The following is an 11,438-nucleotide window of genomic DNA, read 5'->3' on the forward strand; positions in this document are numbered from 1 at the left end:
GGGAGCGGCGAGGAAGGGGGCGGGGCCGTTGGGCGGGGCCACGCTAAAGAGCGCTGGGAGGAGCTATGCTAATGAGGGCGGCAAAAGGAGAAGGGGTGGGGCTGAAGGCGGGGCTTGGGGCGCCTCAGGGGAAAGGGGAGGGGCTAAAGGAGAGGGGCGGGGCTGCGGGGGCGGGCCGAGGGAGGGGGCGGGGCTTGATGAAGGGGCGGAGCTCGGGGGAAGGGGGTGGGGCTGCGGGGAGGGGCTAAAGGACCGGCCTGGGGGGGGGGGTCTTGGCGCTAAGGGCAGGGGGCGGGGCCTGCGGGACGGGGCCGGGGAAGGGGCGGGGTCTCCATGGCAGCTCCGGAGGGGTGGGCGGGGCCGTGCGCTGAGCCCCGCCCCTCCCCCGCAGGCCCCGCCCTGCTGGCGGCCGGGGGCGGCGCGCGGCCCCCCCGGCCCCCCCCGCGCCCCGCCCACAAGGGGAAGCCCGCGGCGGCGGGGGGGGCGGGGCCCGAGGCCCCGCGCGCGGCCCCGCCCCCGCAGCAGGCCCCGCCCCCGGAGCCGGCCCCGCCCCGCGCCGCCGCCGCCCCCCCCGCCGCGGCGGAGCCGCCCCCCTCCCCGCCCCCGCCCCCCGCGGCGCCGCCCCCGGCGCTGACGTCAGCGGCGGGGGGGGGCGGCGGCGAGTGGGAGGGGCGCCCGCCCAGCCCCGCCCCCCTCCCCGCCCCCCGCCGAGCCCTGGGGGCAGCGGGAGGGGCCGGCGGGGGGGGGGAGGGGGCGGCGCCGAGGAGCGGCCCCCCCCCGAGCCCCCCCCCCACCGACACGGTGAGTGCCCCCCCCCGCCCCCAAAACCCGCCGGTTTCGCCCCAAAATCGGGGCCGCCGGGAGGTCGCTGACCCCTCCCCCCCCCGCAGGCCCCCCCGCCCCCTCCCGGCCCCTCGGCCGCCCCCAGCCCCACGGGGGGGGGCGGCGGCCCCGCCCCTCCCCCCGGCGGGGAGGGCGACGCGGGGGGGGGCGCCAAGAAGGTCAAAGTGCGGCCCCCCCCCCCTGAAGAAAACGTTCGACTCCGTGGACAGGTGAGCGGGGGGGACGGGGGGGGACAAGGGGGGGGGACAACGGGGGGGGACAACGGGGGGACATTGGGGACAATGGGGGACATTGGGGACAAGGGGGGACAAGGGGGACAAGGGGGGGACAAGGGGGGGACATTGGGGACAAGGGGGGGGACGGGGGACAAGGGGGGACATGGGGGATGTGGGGGACCCTGGGGACATTGGGGACAAGGGGGGACATTGGGGACAAGGGGGGGACGGGGGGGACGTTGGGGACAACGGGGACAAGGGGGGACATTGGGGACAAGGGGGGACAAGGGGGGGACATTGGGGACAAGTTGGGGGACATTGGGGATAAGGGGGGGACATGGGGGACAAGGGGGGACAGGGGGGGACATTGGGGCCGGTGGGAAAGGGGGGTGGGAGGGATAGTGGGGGACATTGGGGACAAGGGGGGGACATTGGGGACAAGGGGGGGCATGGACAAGGAGGGGACATTGGGGACAAGGGGGACATGGGGGACAAGTGGGACAAGGGAGGGACGGGGGGGACGTTGGGGACAAGGGGGGGACATTGGGGACAGGGGGGGGGACATTGGGGAGAACGGGGGGGACAGCGGGGATGGGGGGACAGTGGGGACAATGGGGGGACATTGGGGACAAGGGGACAGCGAGGATGGGGGGGACAGCAGGGGACATTGGGGACAGGAGGGACAAGGAGGACATTGGGGACAGGGGGACAGGGGGATGAGGGGACAGTGGGGGACAAGGGGGGGACATTGGGGACACGGAGGGACAGCAGGGGACATTGGGGACCGCAGGGACAATGGGGAGGACAGGGGGGACGTTGGGGACAGGGGGGACATTGGGGACATTGGGGACATCGGGGGGACGTTGTGGGGCCGGGGGGTGTCATAGGAGCCATGGGGGGAGCTGTGGGGGGGGGACACGTTGGTGCCCCCCCCGTTGTGTCCCCAAAGGGGCCTCTTTGTGGAGCGGGGGGAGGGCAGCGTCCCCAGGGTGTCCCCAGGGTGTCCCCACGGTGTCCCCAACGTCCCCAGTGTCCCCAATGTCCCCCAATGTCCCCCAGTGTCCCCAATGTCCCCAGTGTCCCCAGGGTGTCCCCAGGGTGTCCCAAACGTCCCCCAATGTCCCCCGGTGTCCCCAGTGTCCCCTTGAGCAGCCCCGGGGCTCCAATTGGGGCCGGTTCCTCCCTTTTGGACTGGGTTTTTGTGCCTCGAGGTGTCCCCAATGTCCCCCGGTGTCCCCAATGTCCCCAACGTCCCCAACGTCCCCAGTGTCCCCAGTGTCCCCAAGGTCCCCGGTGTCCCCAAGGTCCCCGTGTCCCTCCCTATCCGGGTACTGTCGGTTCCAAGTCCCCGTGGGCACCATTTGGGCCCCATTGCTCCATTTTGGATGGGGTTTTCGCGCTCGGGGATGTCCCCATGGGTGTCCCCAATGTCCCCAACGCCCCCCAGTGTCCCCAGTGTCCCCCAGTGTCCCCAACGTCCCCCGGTGTCCCCAGCGTCCCCTTGAGGAGCAGCCCCGGGGTCCCCGTGGGTGCCATTTGGGCCCCATTGCTCCATTTGGGACGGGGTTTTTGCAGTTCAGGATGTCCCCATGGATGTCCCCAATGTCCCCTCATGTCCCCAATGTCCCCATGGGTGTCCCCAATGTCCCCAATGTCCCCAATGTCCCCATTGTCCCCACGCCAGCAGGGCGCTGTCCGAGGTGCTGTTCGAGGAGGGTTCCCATGGGTCCCATTTGGGCCCCGTCGCTCCGTTTGGGACGGGGTTTTCGCAGTTCAGGATGTCCCCAATGTCCCCTCATGTCCCCAATGTCCCCAATGTCCCCATTGTCCCCAATGCCAGCAGGGTGCTGTCCGAGGTGCTGTTCGAGGAGGGGGTTCCCATGGGTCCCGTTCGGGCCCTGTTGCTCCGTTTGGGACGGGGTTTTCGCAGTTCAGGATGTCCCCATGGATGTCCCCAATGTCCCCATGGTGTTCCTATTGTCCCCTCATGTCCCCTCATGTCCCCTCATGTCCCCAATGTCCCCTCATGTCCCCATTGTCCCCTCATGTCCCCATTGTCCCCAACGCCAGCAGGGCGCTGTCCGAGGTGCTGTTCGAGGAGGGGTTCCCGTGGGTCCCGTTCGGGCCCCATCGCTCCGTTTTCGACGGGGTTTTCGCGCTCAGGGATGTCCCCATTGTCCCCAGTGTCCCCAATGTCCCCCCATTGTCCCCAATGCCAGCAGGGTGCTGTCCGAGGTGCTGTTCGAGGAGGGGGTTCCCGTGGGCGCCATTCGGGCCCCGTTGCTCCGTTTTGGACGGGGTTTTCGCGGTTCAGGATGTCCCCCCGTTGTCCCCAATGTCCCCAATGTCCCCACGCCAGCAGGGTGCTGTCCGAGGTGCTGTTCGAGGAGCGCTTCGCGGAGCTGCCCGAGTTCCGCCCCGAGCAGCTGCTGCCGTCGCCGACGCTCCAGGCTCTGGCCACCTCCCCCCGCGCCATCCTGGGCAGCTACCGCAAGAAGCGCAAGAGCTCGGCCGGTGCGGGAGGAGGGGGGCCACGGTGTCCCCATGTCCCCCGGTGTCCTCTGGGGTCCCCCAGTGTCCCCTGGGTGTCCCATGGTGGCCCCTGGATGTCCCCTGGGGTCCCCTGGGTGGCCCCATGTCCCCTGCAGTCCCCTGGGTCCCTCCGGTGTCCCCATTGTCCCCTGGGGTCTCTTGGAGTCCCCTGGGTGTCCCCATGTCCCCTGGGTGCCCCCTGGGGTCCCCGGGTGTCCCCATGTCCCCTGGGTGTCCCCATGTCCCCCAGTGTCCCCCGGTGTCCCCTGATGTCCCCTGGGTGTCCCCATGTCCCCTGGGTGTCCCCATGTCCTCTAGGTGTCCCCTGGTGTCCCCTGGTGTCCCCTGGGTGTCCCCATTGTCCCCTGGGGGTCCCCTGGGGTCCCCACGGTGGCCCCTGGGTGTCCCCTGGGTCTCCCCTGATGTCCCCTCGGTGTCCCCGTGTTCCCCCATGTCCCCCAGAGTCCCCTGGTGTCCCCTGGGTGTCCCCATGTCCCCCGGTGTCCCCTGGGGTCCCCCAGTGTCCCCTGGGTGGCTCTGTGTCCCCTGGGGTCCCCCGGTGTCCCCTGGGGTCCCCTGGGGTCCCCCGGTGTCCCCTGGGTGTCCCCATGTCCCCTGGAGTCCCCAGGGTCTCCCCGGTGTCCCCATTGTCCCCTGGTGTCCCCTGGGTGTCCCCTGGGTGGTGCCATGTCCCCCAGTGTCCCCTGGGGTCCCCCGGGTGTCCCCATGTCCCCTGGAGTCCCCTGGGTCCCCCCAGTGTCTCCATTGTCCCCTGGGTCCCCTGGGTGTCCCCATGTCCCTCGGTGTCCCCATGTTCCCCCATGTCCCCTGGGGTCCCCCGGTGTCCCCATTGTCCCCTGGGTGTCCCTTGGTGTCCCCTGGGTGACCCCCGGGGTCTCCAGGTGGCCCCTGGGTGGCCCCGTGTCACTGCAGTGTCCCCATGTCCCCCGGGTGTCCCCATGTCCCCCCATTGTCCCCATTGTCCCCATTGTCCCCGCAGAGCTGGAGGGCCCCCCCGAGGACACCCCCTCCCTCAAGCACCACACGCAGCCCCATGTCCCCCGGATGTCCCCATGTCCCCATGTCCCCTGGGTGTCCCCATTGTCCCCATTCCCCCCATGTGCCCATTGTCCCCTCATTGTCCCCATGTCCCCTCATTGTCCCCATTGTCCCCGCAGAGCTGGAGGGCCCCCCCGAGGATGCCCCCTCCCCCAAGCGCCGCGCGTGGCCCCATTGTCCCCATTGTCCCCATGTCCCCTGGGTGTCCCCATTGTCCCCATTGTCCCCGTGTCCCCCAGGTGTCCCCATTGTCCCCTCATTGTCCCCATGTCCCCCCGTTGTCCCCGCAGAGCTGGAGGGCCCCCCCGAGGACACCCCCTCCCCCAAGCACCGCGCGTGTCCCCATTGTCCCCATGTCCCCCGGGTGTCCCCGTGTCCCCATGTCCCCTCATTGTCCCCTCATTGTCCCCATTGTCCCCATGTCCCCCAGGTGTCCCCATTGTCCCCATGTCCCCTCATTGTCCCCCCGTTGTCCCCGCAGAGCTGGAGGGCCCCCCCGAGGACGCCCCCTCCCCCAAGCGCCGCGCGCGCCGTCGCTCCAGCTGCGGCTCCGAGCCCAGCACCCCCAAGAGCGGCAAGAGCGACGGGGACATCTTCACCTTCGAGAGAGCGGGTATGGGGGGGACATGGGGACATGGGGACAACACGGGGACATGGGGACACGGGGGGGACGTGGGGACACGGGGGGACATGGGGCCAAGAGCGACGGGGACATCTTCACCTTCGAGAGAGCGGGTACGGGGGGACATGGGGACATGGGGGGGACATGGGGGGGACACGGGGACATGGGGACATGGGGACATGGAGACACGGCAGGGCCAAGAGCGACGGGGACATCTTCACCTTCGAGAGAGCCGGTATGGGGGGGACATGGGGACATGGGGACAACACGGGGACATGGGGACACGGGGGGGACGTGGGGACACGGGGGGACATGGGGCCAAGAGCGACGGGGACATCTTCACCTTCGAGAGAGCGGGTACGGGGGGACATGGGGACATGGGGGGGACATGGGGGGGACACGGGGACATGGGGACATGGGGACATGGAGACACGGCAGGGCCAAGAGCGACGGGGACATCTTCACCTTCAAGAGAGCCGGTACGGGGGGACGTGGAGGGGACATGGGGACATGGGGACATGGGGACATGGGGACAAGAGCGACGGGGACATCTTCACCTTCGAGAGAGCGGGTATGGGGGGACATGGGGACAACACGGGGACATGGGGGGACATGGGGGGGACATGGGGACATGGGGGGACCAAGAGCGACGGGGACATCTTCACCTTTGAGAGAGCGGGTATGGGGGGACAACACAGGGACATGGGGACATGGAGGGACATGGGGACATGGGGACGTGGGGACACAGAGGGGACATGGGGACAAGAGCGACGGGGACATCTTCACCTTCGAGAGAGCCGGTACGGGGACATGGAGGGGACATGGAGGGGACATGGGGACATGGGGACATGGGGACATGGGGGGGACACGAGGGGACATGGGGGGACATCGGGACACGGGGGGACAAGAGCGACGGGGACATCTTCACCTTCGAGAGAGCGGGTACGGGGACATGGGGGACATGGGGACATGGAGAGGACATGGGGACATGGAGGGGACAAGAGCGACGGGGACATTTTCACCTTCGAGAGAGCGGGTACGGGGACGTGGGGACATGGGGACATGGGGGGACATGGGGACACGGGGGGGACAAGAGCGATGGGGACATCTTCACCTTCGAGAGAGCGGGTATGGGGGGGACACAGGGGACATGGGGACATGGAGGGGACGTGGGGACATGGGGACATGGGGACATGGAGGGGACATGGGGACATGGAGGGGACGTGGGGACACGGGGGGGCCAAGAGCGACGGGGACATCTTCACCTTCGAGAGAGCCGGTACGGGGACATGGGGGACATGGAGGGGACATGGGGACACGGGGACATGGGGACATGGAGGGGACATGGGGACATGGGGCCAAGAGCGACGGGGACATCTTCACCTTCGAGAGAGCGGGTACGGGGGGACATGGGGACATGGGGGGACATGGGGGGGACATGGGGGACATGGGGGGACACGAGGGGACATGGGGGGACACGGGGGGGACATTGGGGACATGGGGGGACATGGGGGGACAGTGTCACCTTCAACAGGGCCAGGCGCCCCTGGGAGGGTCCCCAGGGTGTAGGGGGGACCAGGGGGGCTCCCTATGGGGGGAGCAGCCACATTGTCCCCTCATTGTCCCCAGTGTCCCCAGTGTCCCCAGGCTTGGTGGCCAAGGCTGTGCTGGGGGATGTCCCCAATGTCCCCTCATTGTCCCCTCATTGTCCCTGTTGTTCCCAGGCTCAGAGGCCAAGGCCATGCTGGGGAGATGTCCCTGTGTCCCCATTGTCCCCTCATTGTCCCCAATGTCCCCAGGCTTGGTGGCCGAGAACATGCTGGGGGAAGTCCCCATTGTCCCCTCCTTGTCCCCAATGTCCCCATTGTCCCCAGGCTTGGAGACCGAGGACGTCCTGGGGGGATGTCCTGGTGTCCCCAATGTCCCCTCATTGTCCCCATTGTCCCCTCCTTGTCCCCATGTCCCCAGGCTGGGAGGCTGAGGCCATTCTGGGGGGATGTCCCCACATTGTCCCCAATGTCCCCTCATTGTCCCCCCGTTGTCCCAGGCTCGGAGGCCGAGGCCGTTCCGGGGGGACGTCCCCTCATTGTCCCCGTTGTCCCCTCATTGTCCCCTCCTTGTCCCCGTTGTCCCCTCGTTGTCCCCCGGCTTGGAGGCCGAGGCCGTTCCGGGGGGACGTCCCCGTGTCCCCATTGTCCCCTCATTGTCCCCTCATTGTCGCCGTTGTCCCAGGCTCGGAGGCCGAGGACGTCCTGGGGGGACGTCCCCGTGTCCCCAATGTCCCCATTGTCCCCTCATTGTCCCCTCATTGTCCCCCCGTTGTCCCCAGGCTCGGAGGCCGAGGACGTCCTGGGCGAGCTGGAGTACGACAAGGTCCCCTACTCGTCGCTGCGGCGCACGCTGGACCAGCGGCGGGCGCTGGTCATGCAGCTGTTCCAGGAGCACGGCTTCTTCCCCTCGGGTGAGCGGTGTCACCAACGTGTCACCAGGGTGTCCCCAATGTCCCCAATGTCCCCAGGGTGTCACCAGGGTGTCCCCATGTCCCCCCAGCTGGTCATGCAGCTGTTCCAGGAGCACGGCTTCTTCCCCTCGGGTGAGCGACGTCACCAGGGTGTCACCAGAGTGTCCCCAAGGTGTCCCCAATGTCCCCAATGTCCCCAATGTCCCCAGGGTGTCCCCAATGTCCCCAAGGTGTCCCCAGGGTGTCCCCAAGGTCCCCAAGGTGTCCCCGTGTCCCCCCAGCTGGTCATGCAGCTGTTCCAGGAGCACGGCTTCTTCCCCTCGGGTGAGCGACGTCACCAATGTCACCAGGGTGTCCCCAATGTCCTTGATGTCCCCAATGTCCCCAAGGTGTCCCCAGGGTGTCCCCAGGGTGTCCCCAAGGTGTCACCAAGGTGTCCCCAGGGTGTCCCCAGGGTGTCCCCAAGGTGTCCCCAACGTGTCACCAGGGTGTCCCCAAGGTGTCCCCAACGTCCCCAAGGTGTCCCCAACGTCCCCGAGGTGTCCCCAGGGTGTCCCCGTGTCCCCCCAGCTGGTCATGCAGCTGTTCCAGGAGCACGGCTTCTTCCCCTCGGGTGAGACGTGTCCCCAAGGTGTCCCCAAAGTGTCCCCAGGGTGTCCCCAAGGTGTCCCCATGTCCCCAAGGTGTCCCCAAGGTGTCCCCATGTCCCCAACGTCCCCGCTGTCCCCGCAGCGCAGGCCATGGCCACGTTCCAGAGCCGCTTGGTGACACCTTCCCCTCCCAGGTGGCCTGTGTGGGGCCCCCCTCATGTCCCCCATGTCCCCAAAGTGTCCCCAAGGTGTCCCCAATGTCCTCGATGTCCCCAACGTCCCCCCGCTGTCCCCGCAGCGCAGGCCACAGCCGCGTTCCAGAGCCGCTTGGTGACACCTTCCCCATTGGTGGCCTGTGTGGGGCCGTCGTGGGGACACGCGGAGCCCTCCCTGTGTCCCCCATGTCCCCAAGGTGTCCCCATGTCCCCAACGTCCCCCCGCTGTCCCCGCAGCGCAGGCCATGGCCACGTTCCAGAGCCGCTTGGTGACACCTTCCCCCCTAGGTGACCTGTAACGGGGCCATCATGGGGACATGCGGAGCCCCCCATGTCCCCAAGGTGTCCCCAGGGTGTCCCCAAGGTGTCCCCGATGTCCCCAACGTCCCCCCGCTGTCCCCGCAGCGCAGGCCACGGCCGCGTTCCAGAGCCGCTTGGTGACACCTTCCCCCCTAGGTGACCTGTAACGGGGCCATCATGGGGACACGCGGAGCCCCCCATGTCCCCAAGGTGTCCCCAAGGTGTCCCCAACGTGTCCCCATGTCCCCAATGTGTCCCCAACGTCCCCGCGGTCCCCGCAGCGCAGGTCACGGCCGCGTCCCAGAGCCGCTTGGTGACACCTTCCCCATTGGTGGCCTGTGTGGCGCCATGGGGACATGCAGAGTCCCCCATGTCCCCAAGGTGTCCCCAGGGTGTCCCCAACGTCCCCCCGATGTCCCCAACGTCCCCGCTGTCCCCGCAGCGCAGGCCACGGCCGCGTTCCAGAGCCGCCTGGTGAGACCTTCCCCCCTAGATGACCTGTGTGGGGCCATCATGGGGACACGCGGAGCCCCCCATGTCCCCAAGGTGTCCCCATGTCCCCAAGGTGTCCCCATGTCCCCAACGTCCCCGCTGTCCCCGCAGCGCAGGCCACGGCCGCGTTCCAGAGCCGCCTGGTGAGACCTTCCCCTCCCCAGGTGGCCTGTAACGGGGCCATCATGGGGACACGCGGAGCCCTCCCTGTGTCCCCCATGTCCCCAGGGTGTCCCCAAGGTGTCCCCAATGTCCTTGATGTCCCCAACGTCCCCGCTGTCCCCGCAGCGCAGGCCACGGCCGCGTTCCAGAGCCGCTTGGTGACACCTTCCCCCCTAGGTGACCTGTAACGGGGCCATCATGGGGACACGCGGAGCCCTCCCTGTGTCCCCCATGTCCCCAAGGTGTCCCCAATGTCCTTGATGTCCCCAATGTCCCCGCAGCGCAGGCCACGGCCGCGTTCCAGAGCCGCTTGGTGACACCTTCCCCATTGGTGGCCTGTGTGGCGCCATGGGGACACGCGGAGCCCCCCATGTCCCCAAGGTGTCCCCAAGGTGTCCCCAAGGTGTCCCCCATGTCCCCAAGGTGTCCCTAACGTCCCCGCTGTCCCCGCAGCGCAGGCCACGGCCGCGTTCCAGAGCCGCTTCGCCGACATCTTCCCCACCAAGGTCTGTCTCCAGCTCAAGATCCGCGAGGTCCGCCAGAAGATCATGCAGGCGGCCACGCCCCCCGAGCACGCCCCGCCCCCCGAGGCCCCGCCCGCCGCCGACGCCACGCCCCCCGAGGCCCCGCCCGCCGCCGAGGCCGCGCCCGCCGCCGAGGCCACGCCCCCCGCCTGGGACTCCGCCCCCGCCGCCGCTGCTGCCGCCGCCGCCTCCCCCCCGCCGCCCGCGGGCCCCGCCCCCTCCTCTTCCTCCGCCCACTGAGGGGCCGTCGCCAGGCAACGACCAATGGGGGCCGAGGGGGCGGGGCCACGCGCTGCGCCTTGACCCCGCCCCTCCTGACAACACCGCCCCCTCAGCGCCTGAGTGTAGCCCCGCCCCCTGCCAGCAGGCCCCGCCCCGCCCACCACCTGAGCCCCGCCCCCTCGCCGAACCCGAGGAGGGAGGGGCACCGCGCGGCTCTGGCCAATGGAGAGGCCGGGGGCACCGCGGGCTGCGCCGCCATTGGCTGCGGCTTGCAGCGGGAGGCGGGGCCGGGCCGGCGCCGCGGGCGGGGCCCGGGGGCGGGGCCACGCCGCGGCCACGCCCCATTAAAGGTCTTTGAGCTGCCCCCGTCTGTGTCCCCGCGCGGGGTCTGCCCGGCAACCGCGCGGCCAATCAGAGCGCGGCCTTTAGGGGGCGGGCCCGCACACGCCCCGCCCCCAGGGCTCTCCCGACGCTCCTGTGGCCGCCGCGGCCCCAAAACCGCGCGGATTCGCCCCAAAAGCGAAGGTTCCTCCCGGGGGCTCCCGCCGGCCAATGGCGACGCCCGTCTCAGCCGCCCCGGGCGCCGCGGCCAATGGGCGCCCGGCTCTCAGGCGGCGCCGCCCAATGGGGAGCGCCCGCCGCTCGTCCCGCCCCGCGGCCCCTTTCCCGCGCCCGACAGCCAATCAGCGGCGAGGCGGCCGCCTGACGTCACGCGTCGCCGCCGCGGCGTCACGCGGGGGCGGGGCCAGCCGCCCCGCGGGGAGGGAGGGCGGGGGGGGGGGGGGCCTCGCGCCGCGCGCTGATTGGCCGCGCCGAAACCTCGCGGGCGCCCATTGGCCGCGCGGGTCTCGCGAGAGCCGCGGCCCTGTGTCTTGCGCTGGGCGGCCCCGCGCTGCCTCTTTCTCAGCGGAGGCAGCGGCGAGGTCGGAACCGGGAGCGGGACCGGGAGCGGAACCGGAACCGGGCGGGAACGGGGAGCGGGACCGGAACCGGGAGTGGGACCGGGCGGGAACGGGGGGCGGAGCCGGCACCGCCGTTGCCTGCGGGGCTGGTCCCGGTTCCGCTGCCGCGGGTCCAAGTGCGGTGCCGGTGGGGCCGGTCCCGGTTCCGTTATCGCTGGTCCTGCCGCGGCGGGTCCCGATGCCGGTGGGGCCGGTTCTGGTCCGGTGGGGTCGGTCCCGATGGGGCCGGTCCCGGTGCC

At 70.0% G+C, this 11,438-nt stretch overlaps 1 protein-coding gene across 1 annotated transcript; it reads left to right on the plus strand.

The window, feature by feature from the left end:
- Positions 1–1,001: 1,001 nt before the first annotated feature.
- On the plus strand, positions 1,002–10,174 carry LOC148590972 (protein capicua homolog; the record flags this gene model as incomplete). The annotated part of the gene is made up of 5 exons (XM_088538254.1): positions 1,002–1,052; positions 3,421–3,572; positions 5,131–5,262; positions 7,601–7,732; positions 9,945–10,174. Coding segments are annotated over 5 exons (697 nt in total), but the record flags the coding sequence as incomplete, so codon positions are not given.
- Between the last annotated feature and the right edge of the window lie 1,264 nt (positions 10,175–11,438).

This window comes from Tinamus guttatus, unplaced genomic scaffold (assembly GCF_059628265.1).
Source record: "Tinamus guttatus ecotype Peru unplaced genomic scaffold, ASM5962826v1 Tinamus_guttatus_pri_ptg000948l, whole genome shotgun sequence".
Taxonomy (NCBI): domain Eukaryota; kingdom Metazoa; phylum Chordata; class Aves; order Tinamiformes; family Tinamidae; genus Tinamus; species Tinamus guttatus.